The 23,898-nt window shown below is 52.0% G+C and overlaps 1 protein-coding gene across 1 annotated transcript in view; it reads right to left on the reverse strand.

Moving 5' to 3' along the window:
• The window catches only part of CTRU02_207959 (AMP-binding enzyme (aureobasidin A1 biosynthesis complex)), a gene marked incomplete at both ends in the record, with an annotated part of 37,062 nt that extends 13,459 nt beyond the window's left edge, over positions 1-23,603 (reverse strand). Inside the window, one exon of the mRNA XM_070204997.1 lies at positions 1-23,603. This exon is cut by the window's left edge and continues 13,459 nt beyond it. Within this exon, the coding sequence (XP_070061530.1) occupies positions 1-23,603 (23,603 nt within the window).
• Between the last annotated feature and the right edge of the window lie 295 nt (positions 23,604-23,898).

A 23,898-nucleotide genomic window follows, 5' to 3' on the forward strand; every position in this document is an offset into this window, starting at 1 on the left:
ATTGAAGGTGCATCGTCCAAGAACTGCCTTAGTAGGGCTGTTGTGAAGAATGCGGCAGTGACTCTCTTGTTAGAAAGGACTCGACCGAGCTCTGCAGCGTTGAGAACAGTCATGTGGTCAACACACACAACCATACCTCCGTTGAGGAGTGGGGCGAAGATCTCCCATGTAGCGGCGTCAAAGGCTAAGTTGGAGATGTGTGCAACGGAAGATACTGCCTGTGTGTTTGGATGCAAGTTTGTATCTTTTACCAGACGAACAATGCTTCGGTGCTCAACCATAACACCCTTAGGTTTGCCAGTAGAGCCAGAGGTAAAGATAACGTACGCGAGACTCGAGGCAGTGGGATGCGTTATGGTCTCTGCCGTGTTATCCTCTGCATTGTTGAGGCTGGTAGATTGGTTGAGGGCGGCATGGATCGACACTAACTCGGTGTCGGGCAGTGCGATTTCCGTAGAAGTGTCCGGACCAACCAACACTAGCTTTTTGCCAGTTACAGATGACAGAATTGCCTCCACGCGTGCGGCTGGTACGTTGACATCCAGTGGAAGATAAGCCAAGTTTGCCTTGAGGATAGCAATGAAGGCAACAATTGCCTCACAGGAGCGAGGTGCGAGTACTCCCACAAGCGTCTCAGGGGCTAGGTGACGGTTCCGCAGCCAGTTAGCAAGTCTATCAGACTGTTGGTCTAGTTCCGCGTAGGTAAGCTGCGATTGTGAAGACACATCTGCAGCAGCGATGTCGTTTGGCTTCTTGAGGACTTGTTCACGGAACAAATCCACCACACTTGCTTCTCTGGGGTAGTCGGTCTGTTCCATTTCAAGGAGGCTTAGCTTCTCAAGACTCTCTTCAGCATGAGCGAACGGCAATGCTGTTAGGGAAGTTGTTGATGTCTGAAGAGCTTGTCGAAGAACTTCCTGGAATGTATCGACCATACCGGTAATAGTTGCAGGTTCAAAGAGATCCGAGGAAAACAAAACTGTTCCACGAAGTCTTCCTGACTCCTGGAACAAATGGAACTCGACGTCGAAGCGAGTTGTGGCAGCACTGGGAAGAGCCTCAGTGCTCTCAAGACCTTCCAACTTGATTTTTCCAAGGTCTTGTTGCGAATTGAGTGAGAACATAAGTTGAACCAAAGGATTACGGGATGTGTCTCGAGTTCCGCTGAGTAAAGCAGATACGATACGCTCAAAGGGAACATCCTGGTTTTCAAAAGCAGCAGTTGTGGTAGACCGGACCTGTTGCACCAGGCTTTCGAATGTCTCATCCTCTTCAACCGCAATTCGGATGCATTGAGTGTTGACGAAGAAGCCAATAATATTCTCGAGTTCAGACCGATTACGGTTAGCGATAGGAATGCCGATCGTAGCATCGTCTACCCCTGTGAGACGGTAGTGTGCCACACGGAATGCAGTCAGCAACACGGTAAACGACGTGGTGTGCTGAGCCCGGCAGAAGGCCTGCAAAGCATCATAATCGGCACCATCAATACTGAACTGTACAGCATCTGCATTGCCCGAGAGAATAGGCGGTCGGGGTTTGTCAGCCAGTAGTCGAGCTGGTTGGCTACCTTGAAGCTGCTTTTTCCAGTACTCCAGTTGACGGTCATGCTCAGCTACTTGAACTTCCTGCATTTGCCAGTTGGTGAAGTCGCGATATTGAATAGCCAGCGGCTTGAGGCTTGCGAGAGGATCCTGTCCACGGACAGCCGTAGCGTAGAGACCCGCCAACTCACGTTGTAGAACCTCGATAGACCAGCCGTCAGAAATAATATGGTGCATGACGATTGACAAAATGTGCTCATCTTGTCCCAACTGCAATAGCGCCACACGCCAGCCTGGTTCCGTTGCCAAGTTGAATGGAGTTGCTTGCTCATGATGAAGGACTTCCTTGTAAGTCTCATCGTTGTCTGCCGAGAGATCAATGACTCTCAGCGTCTTGTCAGGGCTGTTGCTATTGTGAACGACTTGAACGCCTACGCCATCATGTTCGTCAAAGGTCGTTCGAAGAGTCTCATGTCGCTGCTCGAGGGCGTGCAATGCCAGTTTGAGTGCATCAATCGAAAGTGGCCCGCGCATACGCAGAGCGATAGGCATGAGGTAGGACTCGCCAAGGTCGAGTTGGTCGATGAACCACAAACGGGCTTGAGCAAACGATTGCTTGACTGGCCCGTTATAATTCGTTGAGTCGATGGGAGTGTGTTTGATAGAACCTCGGCGGATGGTAGCTGCAAGGCTGCTAAGAACCGGGTAATCAAAAACGTGCTTGACAGACACATAGGCGTCCAACCGACGACTGAGACGTGCTGCCAACTTCGTAGCCATCAAAGAGTGGCCACCAAGATCGAAGAAGCTATCGTCGATACCAACTTCAACACCGAGTACGTTTGCAAACTCTTCGCACAACACTGCCTCGACGTCGTTACGAGGGGCTAAAGGTGCCGAAACATTAACAGTAGCAGTCGTGTCGTAGGTGGTCTGGGCTTGGTGTGCGAGCAACCGCCGATCAACCTTGCCGTTCGCGTTAAGAGGCAGTTGGTCCAGAACCACGATCTGTGCCGGTACCATGTACGGTGGTAGTACGGTCTGTAGCTGCTGGCGCATAGCCTTTTCTGTTTGGGTGGCGAAGAGCTGTTTCTCGGTTTCCCTGTGCTCTGGAGCGACGCCGTTGGCATAAACAACAGCAACGAAGCTCACAATTTCCGTTTCCTGGCCCTCCTTTTTACGCAAGACGACGACGGCGTCACGGGCTACGGTGTGCCTGAGAAGAGCCTGCTCAATCTCAGCTGGCTCCACGCGATGGCCTCGGATCTTGACCTGCTGATCCATGCGGCCGAAGAACTCGATTTGCCCGTCATTCCGGTAACGAACTCTATCGCCGGTGCGATATGCGCGTACGGGCTCTTGGTCGTCGATGCTGAGCTGGATAAAGCGATCTTTGTCAAGGGATGAGTCGGTGTATCCTCGCGACAGGCCATCGCCAAGGACGACAAGTTCACCCATAACACCGATTGGGACGGGTTGTAGGCGAACATCAAGGACGTAGGCTCCTGAGTTGCTAACAGCCTGTCCAATGGGGACACCATTGACGTAGGTGTCGTTTTCGCTAACTTCGTGAATAGTACTAAGAATCGTGTTCTCAGTTGGGCCGTAAGCGTTAAAGACACTGCCAGCGGTAATAGACTTGACTTCGATGGCATCACGAGGGTCAAACCTATCACCAGCGGCGAACAGCTGTTGGACAGATTTGAGCATGCTAGGGGCTGTAGTGAGACATTGCTTGAGCAGAGCGGGCGGGAACATGGCTGCAGAGACCTGTTCACGTTCAAACAGGGCGTGCAAAGCCTTCATGTCCAGTGTGGTGAAGTAATCAACACAAACGACAGTCCCACCATTGAGCAATGCCGAGTAGATCTCCCACGTTGCCGCGTCAAAAGCAACGTTGGAGAGATGTGCTACCCGAGCATTCTGTGGCAATTTGGCCACTACATTGCTGTTCTTGACCAGTCGCACGATGCCTCGGTGCTCAACCATGACACCCTTTGGCTTACCAGTTGAACCCGAAGTGAACATGATGTATGCAAGACTCGTTGCTGACGGTTGCGAAGTGGTGGCCGAAAGGTCCTGTGAATCCTTCAGAGCCTGACCGAGTCGTACTATCTCGACGTCAGCTGGCAGCGAGTCGTGAACAGGCACTCCATCTCCTAGGAACAGTAACTTGCGTCCCTGAACTGACGACAAGATAGACTCAAGACGAGCTGATGGGACGTTGATGTCTAACGGAAGATAGGCTAGGTTTGCCTTAAGGATACCGAGGAAGGCAGTAATAGTGTCACATGACCGAGGCGCCAACACACCTACTAGTGCCTCGTCTGCCAGTCCCTGGAGTTGAAGCCATGCTGCAAGGCGATCCGAGAGTTGGTCTAGCTGCGCATAAGATAGAGCCGAGGAGGCATCGACAACAGCTTGGAGCTCGGGGTGATCGAAGGCTTCCTTGCGGAAGAGATCCACCACACTGGAATCTCTTGGATAATCGGTCTTCGGAATTTTAAGCAAACCCTTTTCGCGTAGTTGAGCCAGACCATCAGGAAGCAGCAGAGAAGAGATCGATGCTTCAGGCTGCTCAAGACTTCCACGCAGGACTTCATAGAAAGTATCAACCATGATACGGATCGTCTCAGGCGTATACAGATCGGTAGCATACAAGACGCTACCAGTAAGCCGGCTTCCATCTTGGAAAAGGTGGAATTCGATGTCGAAGCGTGTGGTTGGAAGATTCGGCAAACGCTCGGCAGTGATGTTTTCCAGCTGGATAGTGCCAAGGCCTTGCTGGGAATGAACAGCAAACATGAGCTGTACCAAGGGATTACGTGATGTATCCCTGGAGCCGGGCTGTACAGCCGAGACGATGCGCTCAAATGGTACATCTTGATTTTCAAAAGCGCTGTTGACTGTAGCTCGGACCTGACCAACAAGCGACTCAAACGTCTCTTTGTCTTCGTCAATGGTAATACGCATGCATTGAGTATTAACGAAGAAGCCAACTAGGTTCTCCAGCTCAGATCGATTGCGGTTAGCGATTGGAGTTCCTATCGTAGCGTCATCAGCCCCAGTTAGTCGATAATGGGTAGCCCTGAATGCAGCCAGAAGAACAGCAAAAGGCGTAGCCTGGCGAGCACGGCAGTAGGCCTGCAGATTCATATAGGTTGAACCCTCGATATTAATCGAAGCAAGACCCGCATGACCGGAAAGCACTTCCGGCCGCTGTTTATCACCAAACAGGCTAGCTGGCTGACTGCCTTCAAGCTGTTGGCGCCAGTAGGACAGCTGACGTTCATGTTCGATAACCTGGGCCTCTTCCTTTTGCCAAAGAGCAAAATCCCGGTATTGAATAGGCAGGGGTAGTGCTTGAGCGAGAGGATCGCGGTTTTGAATTGCGGCAGCGTAGAAAGCAGTAAGTTCGCGCTGCAAAATCTCCAGAGACCAACCGTCATAGATAATGTGGTGCATAACGATAGAAAGAATATGGTCCTGCTCGTCAAGGCGGAAAAGCTTTGTCCGCCAACCAGGATGAACTGCAAGGTTGAAGGGCGTGGTTTGTTCTTTCTGGAGCGCCTCAAGGTAGGTTTCAGCCGATACATCAATCAGTTGCAGCTTCTTAGATTGATATGGGTGGATGACCTGAACGCCGACGCCATCATGCTCTTCAAAGGTTGTACGCAGCGTCTCGTGACGCTGTTCAAGTGCATTGAGTGCCGTAGTGAGTGCGTTAAGGTCCACGGGGCCAGATAGACGAACTGCAAGTGGCATGATATACCATGATGCGCCGAGGTCCAATTGGTCGAGAAACCATAAACGTCCCTGAGCAAATGACTGCTCAACGGGGCCACTGTAGGGCTGAGGCTTGATAGCATTGTGTTTGCTAGAACCCTGGCGTATGGTAGCGGCCAAGTCCATGATAACCGCTTGGTCAAAGATGTCTTTGACGGAGATGGATGCATTCAAGCGGCGGCTAATACGGGCAGCAAGTCTTGTGGCCATGAGCGAATGACCACCAAGGTCGAAGAAGTTGTTCGTAATTCCCACGTCCACTCCAAGAACAGCAGAGAATTCTTCGCATAGTACGGTTTCCACTTCGTTGCGTGGCTGGATACGCTCGGTCGACGTCGCCTTGGTTCTTGATGTAGCCTTCGCCTTACGCAACAGCTTACGCCTATCGACTTTGCCGTTTGCATTAAGAGGCAGCTGGTCCAGTACTACAATCTGAGCGGGGATCATATAGGGGGGCAATACAGTTTGAAGTTGTTCACGGATCTGACTCTCGAGAATGCGGCTCTGATGTCTCTGCAAAGGCTGGTTGGTGAGCGTGTTGGATGCCCGTCCCTGGTGCTCGGTAGGGAATTCAAAGAGCACACGGGTCTGCTTATTTTCAGGCTCATAGCGGTGGAATATAGCATCAATGCCACCGTTCTGCGAATGCTGTCGGGCCCAGCTAAGCTCAACACGGAAACCGGCTTCGTTACCAATCTCAACAAGCTGCGCTCCAGACAGAGAGGCGTATTTCTCAGCTTTGCTGAGTACAGCAGAAACCCAAGCTGCACCGTCGAGGGATCGCTGTGTCTCTTCATCGTCGTCGAGTGACTCAACTAGAAGCCTCTCTTTAATAGTTTTGCTGTAGGGAATGTTGGCGATGGGGACAGCTAGAGCATCTGTTGAGTTCCGAAGGAGGCTGAGTAGTTGCTGACGATCTAATTGAGACTTCTTGAAGTCAACCCAGGAGCTTTCGTTGACTTTGTGAACTGGATGAGGTGCCTGTTCCTCCTTTGGATCGCGAAGATATACAACAGCTGCATATCTGTAGGCACTAAGCTCGTTGGTTGCCTTCATCCGCTTCGGTAGGATCTCTACATGCCAGACACTCTTTGGAAGTCGACTTGTTAGGCTAGTAAAGAAGGCTGGATCAACAAGTAGTTCCTCTTCGCGCTCTTCTAACTCGGCAACCCTCCGTTGAACCTCGTCCCTGGTTGCACTAGGGCCAAGATCGTGAAGTGCCCTTGCGGCTAGGAAGTCTCCGTTGATGGCGTAGGTTCGCATATCGCCAAAGAACAGACGCTTCATTCCTGGGATATGGGTCAACTGTTCGACCACTTCGAACAAATAGTCGCCTGAGGGGAAGTATTGCGCGACGGAATTGGTCACAGACATGTCCGCGCGCGCATCAAGCTTGCCAACGTCTATACCGGTGCCGACATGCACCGTGGCTCTGCCGTTGAGTGAAGCGATAGACTGGATCTTCTTGTTGACAAAAGAAGCTGCGGAGCAAGACGGGTCAAGACCAACGTAACTTTCGAGGCCATGGAGATTGAACAGGATCATGCCAGTGCCCGTACCAATTTCAAGCACACGGCCCGCCGGCTGCCCGTCGTGGATAGACTCCATGGTGTCGTCAAGCCATTCCTGCATTTCCTTCTTGTCGATCTCAGCTCCATCATACATGGAAGTCCAGCCCATGAAATCGTTTCCAACAGCCGATTGGTCAATAGTCTCAATCTCGGCGTAGGTGCTGGTTTCAAAGTGGTTGCCCCAACCCTCGACTTGGTTCTTGGCTTCATCTGTCTGCACGGACTGATCACTTTGAGCTGCTACAAAACCGATAATTTCAGGTTCTTCGCCCTCTTGCCTGCGGAGAACAACAGCAGCATCGAGGACATTACCGTTGTTAAGTAGAGCATGTTCGATTTCGGCTGGCTCTACGCGGTGGCCACGGATCTTAACTTGTTGATCCATTCGCCCAAAGAATTCAATCTGGCCATCTGTAGGACGGTAGCGCACGCGATCGCCGGTACGATAAGCCCTAACAGTTTTACCACTGACCAAGACTTCAGTAAAACGGTCCTTATTAAGGGCTGTGTCGGTATAACCGCGGGCGAGGCCATCTCCCGTAACAACAAGTTCACCCATGACGCCGATCGGCACCAGCTGTTGGGTAGGATCCATGATGTAGGTGCCTGAATTGCTTACGGCGTAACCGATAGGAACGCCGTTAACAAATGAATCCTGGTCACGCACTTTGTAGATCGTGCTAAGAATCGTGTTTTCTGTTGGGCCATAGGCGTTGTACACACTGCCGGAAACCAGATCCTTTGCTGCAATGGCATCGTGACTGTCGAAGCGGTCGCCTGCAGCAAATAAGAGACTCAAGGCACCGAGGGTTGCTGCCATCGGCTTGAGACACTGTTTTAACAAAGCGGGTGGCAGCATGGCTGCTTGGATTTTCTCTTTTAGGAACAACCTGTTAAGGGCCTCGGGGTCCAATGTTGTGTAGTAATCAATACACACCACTGTGCCGCCATTAAGGAGGGCTGAGTAGATTTCCCAGGTAGAAGCGTCAAAGGCAACGTTGGATAAGTGTGCAATGCGTGCCCCTGGCGGGAGATCCGAAACAACGTTGCTGTTCTTCACTAGTCTTGTAACTCCGCGGTGTTCGATCATTACACCCTTAGGCTTGCCAGTAGAACCGGAGGTGAATATGATGTAAGCAAGGCTTGTGGCGGTTGGGCTATTGATTAGCTGGAGAGAGTTATCCTTTGGAGCCTTGCTGAAGGCATCGCTGATTGTCATCATGGTGACATTTGGGAGATCAAGCTCAGGCTGTGTAACTGTGGATCCAAGTAGAAGAAGAATCTTGCCATCAACTGCCGAAAGAATAGATGTAAGACGTGCGACCGGGACGTTGACGTCAAGCGGAAGATAGGCCAGGTTAGCCTTGAGAATGGCGAGGAAAGTGACGATAGTCTCGCAAGACCGAGGGGCAAAGACGGCGACAGGCGTTTCAACTGCTAATTTCAGCTGCTGCTGGAACCAAGCCGCAAGTATGGTAGACTCATGGTCCAGCTGTGCATAGGTCAACTGCGAAGATGAATCCTTCACGGCAATTGCATCAGGATTAGCAGATACCTGAAGTCTAAAGATCTCCACGATGCTAGAGTCTCGTGGGTAATCGGTCTTCTTCAAATCAAGTATGCCGGTATTTTGAAGCTCTACCAAGCCGTCGGTAAGTGAGAGCGACGCAATGGATGCGGTTGGGTGCGTGACACCACGGCGTAGGACTTCTTCAAAAATGTTGACAAGGCCACGAATGGTAGCCTCCTCGAAAAGATCCGAAGCGTAGAGGATGCTGCCTCCCAGACGATCCTCTTCTTGGAACAGATGGAACTCAAGGTCAAAGCGAGTAGTGGCAGGGGTGGCCACACGCTCGCTCGCTAAGCCTTCCAGCGGAATTCTTCCGAGGTCATACTGTGAATGTAATGCGAACATAAGTTGTACCAATGGGTTGCGAGACGTATCTCGGAAACCGGGCTGAAGCGCTGTTACAATGCTCTCGAACGGCACATCCTGGTTGTCAAAAGCAGCAGTGGTAGTTGTGCGGACTTGGCGAACAAGGCTATCGAACGTTTCGTCGTCCTGGATAACTGTCCGAATGCACTGCGCGTTAACGAAAAATCCAATAAGATCCTCAAGCTCAGACCTGTTGCGGTTGGCGATTGGCGTTCCGATAGTTGCGTCTTCCACCCCAGTAAGCCTATAATGCGTGGCGCGGAATGCTGCAAGCAATACAGCAAAGGATGTAAAATGGTTGCTTCGACAGTAGGCTTGCAAGGCTTCATAGACCTCACCCTCAATTGTCATTTGAATCACGCCGGCGTCGCCCGAAAGAATCTGCGGACGAGCTTTATCGGACAAGAATTCTGCAGGCATACTGTCTGCTAATTGCTCAGTCCAATAATCTAGCTGCCGGCGTTGGTCTGCCACTTGGGTGTCATTCTTTTGCCAAACAGCAAAATCGCGGTACTGGATAGGCAAAGGACGGACCCGCAACAGAGGATCTTCATCGTGAAGAGCTGCAGCGTAAAAGGCGCTGAGTTCTTTGCGAAGGATGTCAACAGACCACCCATCAGAGATGATATGATGCATGACAATGGATAGTATATAGTCATCCTGTCCCAGTTTGTAAAGCTTCACCCTCCAGCCTAGTTCAGTGGCCAGGTCAAACGGTGTTGTTTGCTCGCTCTTAAGCGGCTCAACATAGCTATTGCTGTCACGCTCACTGGAAAGATCAACAACAGTGATCTCCTTGTTGCGCGGTGGGTGAACAACTTGGATACCCACGCCGTCTTGTTCAATGAATGTGGTGCGTAGAGTCTCGTGACGTTCCTGCAGAGCATTGAATGCCTTGGAAAGCGCATCCACTCGCAAAGGTCCGCGAAGTCGTGCTGCAAGGGGCATCAGATACCATAGGGCACCAGTATTAAGCTTGTCTAAGAACCAGAGACGGCCTTGAGCAAACGATTGCTCAACTGGTCCGTAGTAAGGCGTAGGTGTAATAGGTTTGTGGAGAGCCGAGCCGATTCGGATAATAGTAGCAAGATCGACGAGAACCGGCTGATTGAAAATATCCTTAACAGTCAGAGGGGCATCTAGTCTTCGACTGATGCGTGCAGCTAACTTCGTTGCCATAAGGGAATGACCACCGAGGTCGAAGAAATTATCCGTAATCCCAACCTCAATGCCAAGCACCTTAGCATATTCTTCGCAAAGAGCAGCTTCAATCTCGTTACGTGGAGCTACCCGGAGGGCAACAGTGTTAGTCCTCGGGGTTGTCAAGGCCCTTCTCACGAGCTCATGGCGGTCAACCTTGCCATTGGCATTGAGTGGCATGTGGTCCACGATGATGATCTGTGAGGGAACCATATATGTAGGCAAGGCAGCCTGGAGTCGCTGTCGAATGGTCCTTTCTGATACAGTGGTGGTGGCAACCGAATATTCGCCGCTACCAGTTGTCTGTTCACCATCCGTATGGACAGTAACAAAGCCAACCATTTCCGGCTGCTGGTCTTCAAACTGTCTGATGACGACAGCCGAGTCGCGAATTCCTGGAAGACCAGCCATTGCTTGTTCGACTTCTGCTGTCTCAATGCGGTATCCTCGGATTTTGACCTGGTTGTCTGTGCGCCCGATGAACTCAATTTCACCATCAATCGGCCTGTATCGGGTTCGATCGCCAGTTCGATAGGCCCGCATAGACTGGCCGTCAACTGTAACTTGTACAAAACGGTTAGAATCCAAATAAGGGTCCGTATAACCGCGGGCCAATCCATCACCCGTGACGACAAGTTCGCCGATAACACCTAGAGGAACCAACTGTTGACGAGAGTCCATGATGAATGCGCCCGAGTTCTTGATAGCCCTTCCAATAGGTAAGCCATTAATGCATTGTTCATCAGGACCCATCTCGTAAATGGTGCTGTATGTTGTGTTTTCAGTTGGCCCGTAGACGTGGCAAAGGGCACGCTGGACAAGACCGCGCGCCTTCAACGCATCCTGTGGACGCATTTTCTCACCTCCAGTGAGTAGAACATCCAGACTACTAACAACAGTAGGAAACTCCTCAAGGAATTGACGTAACAATGCTGTTGTAAAGAACGCTATGTTAATGTTGTTGGTGTGGATTGCGTCTCGTAGAAGAGAAGGACTGAGGACCGTCATCTGGTCGAGACAAACAACAGTCCCGCCGTTGAGCAGTGGTGAATAGATCTCCCAGGTTGTAGCGTCGAAAGCTAGGTTGGATATATGGGCCATGCTAGCTCCGACACCTGCTTGCAGATGCCCCTGGGTGTTCTTTACCAACCGGACGATTCCACGATGCTCAACCATGACACCCTTAGGGCGGCCAGTTGAACCAGATGTAAACATCACATAAGCGAGACTTGTCGCGTCGGGAACATCAGCCGTATTGATGCCCTTAGCCAAATGAGAATTGCTCATAGCCTCATTGATTCGTACTAGCTCCACGCCAGACAGCTTGATATCTGGCATAGATAATGTGTCGGCAAGCAACACCAGTTTGTCGCCTGGTACTTCCGCCAAAATGTCCTCCAAACGGCTAGCAGGCACATTGATGTCAAATGGAAGATAAGCCAAGTTTGCTTTGAGGATGGCGAGAAGCGTGATAACAGTCTCACATGATCGTGGCGCTAGGACACCAACGAGTGTGTCAGGAGCCAGGTTTCGCTGCCGAAGCCAGGAGGCGAGTCGGTCGGATTGAGTGTTAAGTTGGCTATAGGTCAGCTGAGATGAGCTATCCTTGACAGCAATTGCCGTAGGGTTAGAAGCAACCTGGCTGAGGAAAACGTCGACTACGCTGGAATCGCGTGGGTAGTCCGACTTATCGACCTTCAGCAAACCTAGACTACGTAAAGCTGGTAATCCATTTGTGAGAGGTAATCCAGCAATAGGCTCCTGCGGTTGGTCAATTCCCCGGCGAAGGACTTCTTGGAAGACGTCGATAACTACTTGGACGCTTTCAACTTCGAAGAGATCCTTGGAGTAAAACACAGTACCCCTAAGTCGTTCATCCTCTTGGAACAAATGGAATTCGAGATCAAATCGTGTGGTTGGTGTGAAGGGTAGCGTCTTACTGGTAAGACCCTCAAGCTGAATTTTTCCAACATCTCTCTGCGAGTGAACTGCAAAGATAAGCTGTACTAATGGGTTGCGGGAAGTGTCTCTTGACCCTGGAAGAAGAGCCGAGACGATTCGCTCGAAGGGCACGTCTGCATTCTCAAACGCGGTTGTGACTGTTGAGCGCACCTGTCGAACCAATCCGTCAAAGGTTTGGCCGTCATGAACAGCAATCCTCATGCACTGAGTGTTAACGAAGAAGCCAATCAGGTCTTCCACCTCTGAACGATTACGGTTGGCAATAGGTGTGCCAACTGTGGCGTCATCGTCGCCAGTTAAACGGTAGTGTGCCGCACGGAATGCAGCAAGCAGCACAGCAAAAGAAGTCGCCTGGTAAGTACGGCAGAAAGCTTGAAGGTTCTCATAGACGGTGCCATCAATAGAGAACTCTGCTAGGCCACCATTGCCAGACAACGTAGAGGGTCTGGGCTTGTCACACATGAGGGTGGCAGGCTGGCTGCCGGCCAACTCCTCTTTCCAGTATGACAGTTGACGTTCATGCTCGGCGATTTGTACCTCGTGTTTCTCCCACACGGAAAAGTCACGGTATTGAATAGGAAGGGGTGAAACCTTTGATAGAGGGTCCTGGTTCCGCAAGGCCGCAGCATAAAAGATGCCTAGCTCCCGCTGTAGCACCTCAAATGACCATCCATCGGAAATGATGTGATGCATAATGATTGAAATGATGTAGTCATCTGGGCCAAGGCGTAGGAGCGCGACACGCCAGCCCGGCTCGGAGGTAAGATCAAACGGTCTTCCTTGTTCATCCTTGAGGATTACCTCGTAGCGCCCGTCGTTGACATCAAAAATGCGGAGCCTCTTCCTTGTGCTAATCGGCTGTACGATCTGGACGCCGACTCCATCTTGTTCCTCGAATGTCGTGCGAAGGGTCTCATGTCGCTGCACAAGAGCATCTAGGGCAGCCTCGAAAGCACTGATATGGAGATTACCACTCATACGCACTGCAATCGGCATGTGATATCCAGTGGAGTCGCCCAATTCAAGTTGGTGAAGAAACCAGAGACGGCCCTGAGCAAAAGACTGATCAATTGGGCCGCCATTGTAGGGTAGGGCTGGAATGTGATTGTGCTTTGTAGAGCCTTGGCGGACAATGGCTGCAAGGTCGGCCAAAATGGGCTGATCGAAAATGTTCTTGACGGAGACACGAGACTCAAGTCTTCGGGTAAGACGAGCAGCCAACTTTGTGGCCATGAGTGAGTGCCCTCCAAGGTCAAAGAAGTTGTCAGTAACCCCCACTTCACCAACTCCAAGTACGTCAGCGAATTCTCCACAAAGGATAGCTTCCACTTCGTTACGAGGGGCGATGCGGGTGGCTGAAACAATGTTCCGAGGAACTGTGTGAGCCCGACGTAAAAGCTCACGGCGATCGACTTTACCGTTGGGATTAACCGGTAGTTGATCGAGAACCATGATTTGTGAGGGAATCATGTATGGTGGCAGCAAGGATTGAAGATACTCGCGGACCTCGGCTTCCATCTTGCGGCTCTGTTGTCGTTGTAGCGGTCGGCTAGTCAACAGTCTTGCTGGGCGTCCATCATGCTCTGTTGGAAACTGGATCAGAACACGGCTGTTTTCGTTTGCAGGTTTGAAGCGATGGAACACGGCATCCACGGCACCGTTCTGTGATCGCTGCCTTGCGCAGCTGAACTCCACGCGGAAACCGGCCTCCTTGGCTATTTGAACGAGGTCGTATGGGGAGAGGGAGACAGACTCCTTGGCCGACTCATAGATGCCCGTGATCCAGGCAGCGCCATCCGTCTGGTCCGGCGAGTCAAAGTCTTCAAGAGAGTCCACGAGCAACCGCTCAACAATAGTCCTACTGTAAGGGATGTTGCTCACGGCTACAGTCTGCCCGTCAGGCGAGCCCTCCAATAAGCTAAGAAGCCAGCTGCTATCAAGCTGAGAGGCTTTGAAGTCAATCCACGCCTCGGGATCAACAACGTGAACAGGCTTTGGAACCCGTTCGTCAGACTGTTTCACATGAATCACAGCTTGGTACCGGTAAGCGCTCAGCTCATTGGTAGCCTTCATGCGCTTGGGCAGGGCCTCAACATGCCAGATACGGTCAGGGAACTGGTCTTTGAGGCTGGTAAAAAATGCTGGGTCCACAAGAAACTCTTCTTCCCGTTCCTCAAGCTCCGATATCTTGCGTCTGATCTGGTCCTTGGTAGCTGCTGGGCCAAGGGCACGTAACGCTCTAGCAGCCAAGAAGTCTCGATTGATAGCCCAGGATCTCATGTCGCCAAATACCAAGCGCTTGATACCAGGAATTTGGAGAAGTGTCTCAATAACGTACAGCAGATATTTCGCAGACGGGAAGTATTGGGCAACAGAATTGGTCACAACCATGTCGGCCTCAAGGCCATTAAGGCCAGCCACATCAGTTGCAGTGCCAACAAAGACATGTGCCTTTCCAGCCACGGTAGGGACAGACTGAATTTTGCTGCGGACGAAAGAGATGGCGGAGCTGGATGGATCAAGACCGATATAGCGTTCTAAGCCCTCGCCTAGGTTGAAGAGAATCATGCCACTTCCGGTACCGATTTCGAGTACACGACCGGCCGGCTGACCGTCGAGAATAGTAGCCATGGTATCGTCAAGCCACTGTTGCATCTCTCCCTTGTCGATTTCGGTGCCGTCATACATTGAGGTCCAGCCCAGGAAATCATTGCCGACAACAGACTGGTCAATAGCCTCTATGTCCACATATGTACTCGTCTCGAAGTGGTTACCCCAGCCTTCGACCTGATTGGTAATTTCGTTCTGGGCATCTTGAACAAGTTGGTCCTCTCTAGCCGCAACAAAGCTAACCATCTCCACACCGTGGTCCTCATCTTTGCGAATGACGATGGCGGCATCATTAACAGCAGGATGCTTAAGAAGGATTTGTTCGACCTCAGCCGGCTCGACACGGAAGCCTCGAATTTTAACTTGCTGATCCATACGACCGAAAAACTCCATTTGGAGGTCGCTGGGTCGGTACCTGGCGCGATCACCGGTGCGATAGGCTCGAAGAGTCTCTCCATTAACATCGACGGTAATTTCGACGAATCTGCCTTTGTTGAGCGCTGAGTCGGTATATCCGCGAGCGACACCATCACCCGTGAGGATGAGTTCACCCATGACACCAGGTGGCACAAGGCGCTGCTGAGGATCTAAAACCAAGGCACCAGAATTGCTAATTGCACGTCCAACTGGGACACCGTTGATGCATAGTTCTTCAGGTCGCATGTGGAAGGCCACACTATAGACAGTATTCTCAGTGTGACCAAGCACGTTGATGATGCCGCCCTTTGCCAGGGCTTGAGCAGTGAGTGCGTCTTGAACATCGAGACGGTCGCCGGAGGCAAAGAGAAGTTCAAGATCTTTGAAGGTTGAGGGAGACTCGGCAAGGGTTTGCTTCAGCAGAGCTGGAGTGAACATGACAGCTCGAATCTTTTCTTTCTCGAACACCTTTCCAAGACTGGAGACATCCAACACTGTAGTATGGTCTATACAGACCAAGGTGCCACCACTAAGGAGCGCAGTGTAGATCTCCCAGGTGGCCGCATCGAAGGCAAGGTTGGCAATGTGGGCCACTGGGACAGCAGACTGAGTCTGGGTCTGGATATTAGTATTCTTGACCAGACGAACAATACCCCGATGCTCGATCATAACACCCTTGGGACGTCCAGTTGAGCCAGATGTGAACATCACATAGGCCAGGCTTGTTGCGGTTGGCTTCGGAAGAAGTTCGGTACTAATCTGCTGCGTCGCCTGCTGGCTGTTTTGCACCTCCGCGATAGTCAGGAACTCAACATCATCCAGATGAGTATCCGGAACAGGCACACCGGTGCCGAGTAGGAGAAGCTTTTCTCCCTCGATTGACGAAAGGATGCTCTCGAGGCGACCAAGAGGAACGTTCACATCGAGCGGCAGGTAAGCCAAATTAGCCTTCAAAATGCCAATCAAAGCCACAATGGCCTCGCATGACCTTGGGGCAAGAACTCCGATCATTGTCTCAGGAGCGAATCCCCGTTGGACTAGCCAGCTTGCTAACCGGTCTGACCTTTGGTCCAGTTCAGAGTACGTAAGCTCTACATTGCTATCCTTGACTGCGATAGTATTGCCATGGAGGCTAACTTGCTCGCGGAAAAGAGTAGGAATGCTAGCATCCCGGGGATACTGGGTTCGTGCAACCTTTGTCAATCCAGCATCAACAAGGGTTGAAATACCGTCAGTTAGAGGCATAGACGCAATTGGCGTAGAGGGTTCTGCGATGCCGCGGCGAAGAATTTCGCTAAAGACAGTTTCCATAGATTTGATAGAACCGGCGTTGAAGATTTCGTTAGAGAACATAATAACACCACGAAGGCGGTTCTTTTGCTGGAAAAAGTGGAATTCAAGATCGAAGCGCGTGGTTTTCGCGGCATCTAGTGGCTCTGAAGTCAAGCCTCCTAACTGGAGGTGACCCAAGTTCTGTTGGTAGTGAACAGCGAGAGTCATCTGGACGAGGGGATGTCGCGAAACATCACGCGTTCCGGGACGCAGCTCGGCAACCAGTCGGTCAAACGGCACGTCCTGGTTGGCAGACGCAGATGCCATGGTAGAGACAACCTGTTTAACCAGTGATTCGAATGTTTCGTCTTCTGCCAGCGTAGTCCGGAGACATTGAAGGTTTACGAAAAATCCGATAAGATCTTCCAATTCCATCCTGTTTCTGTTCGCAATAGGAGTACCGATAGTTGCGTCTTCCATTCCCGTAAGACGAAAGTGAGTTGCCCGGAAGGCAGCAAAAAGGACGGAAAATGGCGTAGTCTGATGAATTCTGCAGAACTTCTGAAGGTCCTTGTAGAGCTGTCCTTCAATCACGAGTTCGTGTATATCGGCTGTACCAGAAGGAATGGTTGGCCTAGGCTTATCGCAAAGTAATGTAGCCGGCTGACTGCCCTCGAGATGTTCCTTCCAGTATGCCAGTTGGCGCTCTTGTTCCTTGACTTGCGTCTCTTCCTTCTGCCATAAAGCGAAATCTCGGTATTGAATAGGCAGGGGGTTCACCTGCGAGAGAAGACTTTTGCCTCTGAGGCTTGCGGTGTAGAAGATAGCCAACTCGCGCTGGAGAATATCGAGGGACCATCCGTCGGAGATGATGTGATGCATTACGATAGACAAGACATGTTCTTCTTCGCCTAGGCGAATTAGAGCAGGGCGCCAGCCGGGCTCAGTTTCCAAGTTGAAAGGTGTAGAGTTCTCCTTCTGCAAAGCATGCATAAGGTCCTCTTCAGAGCCTCCGTGGATATCGATAACCCGAAGTTGCTTCGGAACAAATGGCTGTACTACCTGAACGTTCAGACCGTCTTGGTGCTGGAAGGTAGTGCGTAGCCCCTCATGACGCTCTTCCAAAGCCATCAACGCAGCATTGAGTGCCTCATAGTTAAGACGACCGTGGAGTCGGGATGCGAAAGATGAGAGGTACCATGTCAGGCCGGGGTATAGACGTTCGAGGAACCACAGGCGGGCCTGGGCAAACGACTGCTCAACCGGACCGTTATAAGCCTGAGGAACGATGGGTTCATGATGAGTTGAGCCCCTCATCAGAGTTGCCGCAAGGTCATGAAGGATTGGCCTATCGAAAATCTCCTTCACGGTCACTCGAGTCTCTAGCCGACGGCTGATACGAGCGGCAAGCTTCGTTGCCATAAGCGAGTGGCCACCGAGATCGAAGAAGTTATCAGTGATGCCGACTTCGAGACCGAGAACTTCGGCGAATTCGTCACACAAAGCGGCTTCGATCTCGTTACGAGGCGCCACAAAGACTGACTTTTGACCAGAAGACAGATTTTTTCTTGGTGCTGTCTTCGCCCTGCTTGTTAGCTCGCGACGATCTACCTTACCGTTGGCATTGAGAGGCATCTGATCCACTACAATGATTGATACGGGAACCATGTAGGGAGGAAGCACAGCCTTCAGTCTATGCCATATCTGCTGTTCCATTAGTGCTGCAAAGTCATCATCCCCGCTGCCTACCTGACCCAGGCTCTCGTCACCGCGGAGTAGGGTTTGTTTAGTAGTGTTGTCGTCGTCGCTTCTAGCGGCAACAAAACCGATGATTTCCGGCTCTTCGCCATCAAACTTGCGAACGACAGCGACAGCATCCAGAACGGCGCTATGGCTGAGCATTGCTTGCTCGATTTCTGCTGGCTCAATACGGTGGCCACGAATCTTAAGCTGCTGATCCATACGACCAGCGAATTCGATCTGGCCATCTGTAGGTCTGTACCGGACCCTGTCGCCTGTTCTGTAAGCTCGGACGGATTCGCCTGCAATAGCGATTTGAACAAATCGATCTTCGTCCAAAGCCCTTTCGGTATAGCCCCTCGCAAGGCCGTCACCAGTGACAACAAGTTCTCCCATAACACCAATAGGAACGGGCTGCTGGGCAGGATCCATGACATAGGTGCCAGAGTTACTAACAGCGCGGCCAATGGGCACACCGTTAGCAAACGAAGATTCTTCGCTAGTAACCTCGTAGACAGTGCTCAGGATGGTGTTCTCTGTAGGGCCGTATGCGTTATAGACGCTGCCGCGAACGAGGGCTTTGGTCTCAATGGCGTCACGGCCATCGAATCGATCGCCGGCAGCAAAAAGAAGATCCAGGCCAGCCAGCATGGCAGGGGTATTGATAATGCACTGCTTAAGCAGAGCAGGTGGCAGCATAGCCGCCTGGATCTTTTCCTTTGTAAACACAGTCTCCAGAGCCTTTCCATCTAGGGTGGTGAAGTAGTCTATGCATACTAAAGTTCCACCGTTGAGAAGAGCGGACCAGATCTCCCACGTAGATGCATCAAACGCAATGTTAGACAAGTGGGCGACCTTGGCGCGAGGAGGAAGACTGGAGTTGACGTTGCTCTGCTTCACCAATCTGACGATACCACGATGTTCTACCATAACACCCTTGGGTTGGCCGGTTGAGCCAGAGGTGAACATGACGTACGCCAGACTCGTTGCCTTGGGGTTTGCTGGAGCATCATTCGAATGTTGGGAAGCAGCGGCTTCGCGCAGGGCGTCGGCGATAGGAACCAATTCCACATCGGGCACCTGAACATCCGGCTTGCTGGTACCCGTTCCGATGAAGACCAGTTTGGGGCCTTGTACTGCGGACAGGATCGCTTCCACACGCCCCAAGGGCATGTTCACATCGAGTGGAAGGTAGGCCAGGTTTGCCTTAAGGATGGCGAGGAATGTCAAGATGGTTTGGCTAGTCCGAGGAGCGAGGACGGTGACAAGAGTTTCAGGAGCCAGCTGGCGCTGGCGCAGCCAATTGGCAAGCGTGTCAGAGTGCTTGTCCAGCTCGGCGTATGTCAGTTTCATCGATGACATGTCCGTAACGGCGACAACGTCGGGATTGGCAGCAACCTGCTCACAGAAGAGGTCTACCAAGCTTGCGTCTCGGGGGTAGGCCGTCTTCTCAACGTTGTGCAGGCCCAGTTTGTGAAGCTCTGCCATCCCGTCCGTCAGAGGCAGTGTCGAAATGTGAGTCTCTGGTTGCTCTAGGCCGCGACGTAGGACCTCGAGGAAAACATTCACAACACCGCTGACTGTGGCATGCTCAAACAAATCAGAGGCAAATGGAACGTTTCCTCGGAACCGGTTCTGTTCCCTGTAGAGATGGAACTCCAGGTCGAAGCGAGTTGTCACCACCGTGGGGAGTGACTCGCCCTGTACTCCCTCTAACTGAATCCTGCCGAAATCTTCCTGAGAGTGCAGCGCGAAAACAAGCTGCGACAGAGGGTTCCGTGAAGGATCTCGGGATCCGGGCAGTAGCGCTGATACAATTCGTTCAAAGGGGATATCTTGGTGCGCCCACGCAGCGGTTGCTGTCGAACGCACCTGTTGCACTAAGCTCTGGAACGTCTGGTCCTGTTCGATGATGGTTCGCAAACATTGCGTATTAACGAAGAATCCCATCATGTCTTCGAGTTCTGGACGGTTACGGTTAGCCACGGGGGCGGCGATCGTGGCATCCTCCGCACCCGTAAGGCGAAAGTGCGTAGCGCGGAACGCAGCGAAGAGAACAGCAAAAGGCGTGACCTGGTAGTTACGGCAGAACGACTGAAGGCTTTCGAATAATGGGCCCTCAATAGCAAAGTTTACCTCTTCAGCATCGCCCGACAGAATCGATGGGCGTGGCTTATCGCAAAGAAGCTCGGCCGGAGAACTGTCCGCCAGCTGCTTAACCCAATATGCAAGCTGGCGCTCATGCTCAGCTACCTGGGCTTCCTGTCTCTGCCAGACAGCAAAATCACGGTATTGAATCGGCAACGGAGGTAGCTGAGACAAGGGGTTTTGGCTTCGACGGGCTGCGGCGTAAAATATGCCGAGTTCCTTACGCATAATATCGATCGTCCAACCATCAGAAATAATGTGGTGGAAAACAATGGATAGAACATGGTCTTCTTCCCCTAGTCTCAGCAGGGAAACACGCCAACCGGGTTCAGTAGCTAAGTTGAAAGGGGTGGTCTGCTCCTGTCTCAAGACTTCTTCATAAGTCTCGGGGGCTGAGGACAGGTCAATCAGTCGAAGCTCCCCGGTGATGACCTCTTGTACTAGCTGCATACCCACGCCGTCATGTTCTTCATAAGTTGTTCGAAGAGTTTCATGGCGCTGCTTCAAGGCGTGCAGGGCAGAAGTGAGGGCCTCGACCTGCAGCGGCCCCCTTAGGCGCTCCGCAAAGGGCACGAGGTACCAGGATGAACCTTGGTTGAGCTGGTCAAGGAACCACAAACGTCCCTGTGCATAAGAGAGCTCGACGGGTCCCTGGTGCTCTGAGGTCGGAATGGGGCCATCCTTGTCGGAGCCTCGCTTAATCGTAGACGCTAGGTCCGACAAAGTCGGGTGCTGGAAGATGTCGGTCACGGTCAGTTCGATCCCTGCCAGTCTCGCCATGTTCACCAGCTTGATCGCGGCAATGGAATCACCGCCGAGCTGAAAGAAGTTGGCTCCCTGGCTCTTGGGGTTGGGGGGTAGTTGCAAGATCTGGAACCACAGCTGCCGCAACTGATCCTCTGCAGTTGTCATCTCACCGAGTACCGAATCCTCCTGCGACGAGATGGTGCTCTGGATCATTTCCTTGATAAGCTTGGCACCGATGGCACGGAGTCGTTTTCTATCCGTCTTGCCGGTGACGATGGTGGGACGCTGTCTCATGCGGAAGAAGTAAGTCGGGACGGCATATTCGGGGAGGACCTGTAGTAACGATGCCCTGATACGCTGGGCAGCGCTACTTTCCAAAATGAAGGCTTCTTTCTCCTCATGAATGGCTTCTTCCGGCTGGAATGGTCCAAACAAGAATCCAGCGAGCGCTGTACTGCTGCCCTCCTGGGGTCGCTTAACAGCTTCAGCCACAGGAACCAAGTGGCTGGGGAGCGTCTTGCGCAAGTGACTTTCAACGTCGCCAAGCTCAACGCGCTGTCCGCGAATCTTGACTTGGGAGTCCCGACGACCGAGATAAGCGACGGTCCCGTCTGGCCTATAGCACACTAGATCTCCAGTTCGATAGAATCGGTAGCCAGTGAGCTTATGCTGCTGTCGCCATTCTGTGGGGTACCAAGGGGGGGCCTCGTCGAAGAAAGGCGATTCCTTCGGGGGCAGAGGGACGATGTAGCCCTTGGCGATGCCGGGACTTTCAATTACTAGCTCACCAACGCAGCCAATCGGGGCAAGGCGACTGGGATCGTTGGGTTCGGTAATCCAGTAACGGGCGCCCAAGGCGCGTCCGATGTTCTGCAGGTCCGTGGTGTCCTCGTGTACAACTGCAGCACCGCAGATGGTTGAGCTCTCACTCTGGCCATAGGAGTTAATTACACGAATGTGGGATGAGAATGAATCTCTCTGGTAGGCAGTGAAAGCTTCACCTCCTGACAGGAGGGTACGCAGACCAGAAAGGCTATCAGGAGGAATTGTGGCGACAAATGAAGGCGTAAGAGTAGACCAATTTACACGAGCACGCTTGATGAAGCCTGAGATGTCATTCATACGATCGTGATCAGAGGGAATGCAAACGCAGCCACCGTGCATCAGGGTGCACATAGTCTCTGCCAAGCTCGAACCGAAAGCATACGAGGAAAACTGAAGAGACCGGGTATCCTTGTCAATGCCAAAAAAGGGACTAAACTGAAGAGCACATGAAGCAAAAGCCCGGTGCTCCAGCATAGCGCCCTTAGGCTCGCCAGTGCTACCAGACGTGAAAATGATATAGGCCAAGTCAGTTGGCCTCGCATTCGGTACGAAGCTTCCATTTGGAGGCTCCAGCGACCGGTAGAAGTTATCATCAAGCACAATGGTCTTGGATACAAGACCATTGAAGGTGTCACGGTGGAGCTGTGATGTAATTGCCAATGCGGCGGATGTCTGTCGGCAAATCTGGCCCACACGGGCTGACGGGTGGGCCGGATCGACTAATGCAAAAGCTCGGCCGGCCTTGAGAACGGCTAGTACCGCAGCCACCATCCACTTTGACTTTTCAAAACAGACAGGGACTGCAATCCCGGCCTCCAACTTCAAGGATTGGATGTATTCTGCGATGCGCGAGGACACGTTATCCAATTCACCATGCGTCCACTCGCCGTCCCAAGCATAGACAGCAGGGCTGCTGGGGGCTTCGGTGGCTTTCTGGGACACCAAGTCGTGGAGGCAGACATCATGCCTAAGAGGCAAGGACGAGTTCCAGCTCTCAATCTCGGAGCGGTCCTCAGCTGTAACGATCTCTAGGTCTGAGAGAGATTGGCCAACGGCAAGATGCTGGAACTGTTCAATCAAAACAGCCAGCTGCCGCAAGAAACGGGACACCTGGCGCCCATCAAGAACACTTGGGTCATATCTTGCGACAATCGAAGCCGAATCCTTCGCGACATGGCAGTTGATCAGAAGAGCACGATCAAGGGAGGCTGTGAGTTCTTCTGCTCCTACGGCAGTCTGGTCCAGGCCGGTGGCTGGAGTGACAGCCAGTACAGTTTGAAATTTACAAGCGGCTAGAGCATACTCTCCAGCACGGCTGATGGTATCCAGCCCGATTTTCTCAAACTCACGAACGACACCATCGTAGGCGGTGACCTCCCGGACAAGGTCGAGGGCGGCTTGGTGAGGCTCGCAAAAAACACGGGTGGGGAGTACGGTCCGTCCCAGACCGACAGCAGCGGGCTCCCGACTTTGGCTGTCAGGAGTGTTCTGCACCAACACGCCAAACAGCGCTTCGGTGGCATGAGTGTAACGGGAAAGGAGGACTGCAAGGGCTGCTCTACAGATGGCAGTTGTGTCCAAGTCCTGTTGGGACGAGATTGGGTATGTTATGTGATGCTCAGCTTTCGCATTAGGCTGAGGCTTTTTCAGATGAGATGGCAGAACAGGAAACGCAGAAGCATCCAGGTTGTCAAAGTGCTGCTGCCAGAACTGAGCTTCAACGTTGGTCAGGCCAGTGCCCAGTTGTTGGTCTGCTTCGTTGAGGTGCGCATTTTGGTACTCGACGGCAGCTCCATCTCCGACGGAAGATACCGTCGTATCTTTCTCTTGCCGAAACGCTACCATTTTTGCTAGGATATCTCAAAGGCTTGCTTTTTCGGTTGTAATTGGTATTATTAGACAGAGATGGGTTGTTATTTTTTTGTTGGGGGGTATTTTCAAAGAAGTTCTTCGCGGAATGATAACTGGACGTGCTTCAAGAGACCTCAGTACGTCGGATGAATTTTGAAAGATTCCGACAGCTATAGTCTCAGTCCTTACACAGTTGCCATGATGTCTCTATGGCGATATCACGAGTTAAGTATCTACTAAGCCAGTCAATGGTATGTAAGGCACGATTCCAAAGGTGCCTGGCTGTCCC

The sequence above is a fragment of the Colletotrichum truncatum genome, assembly GCF_014235925.2.
Source record: "Colletotrichum truncatum strain CMES1059 chromosome Unknown Contig_0004, whole genome shotgun sequence".
Classification (NCBI taxonomy): Eukaryota; Fungi; Ascomycota; class Sordariomycetes; order Glomerellales; family Glomerellaceae; genus Colletotrichum; species Colletotrichum truncatum.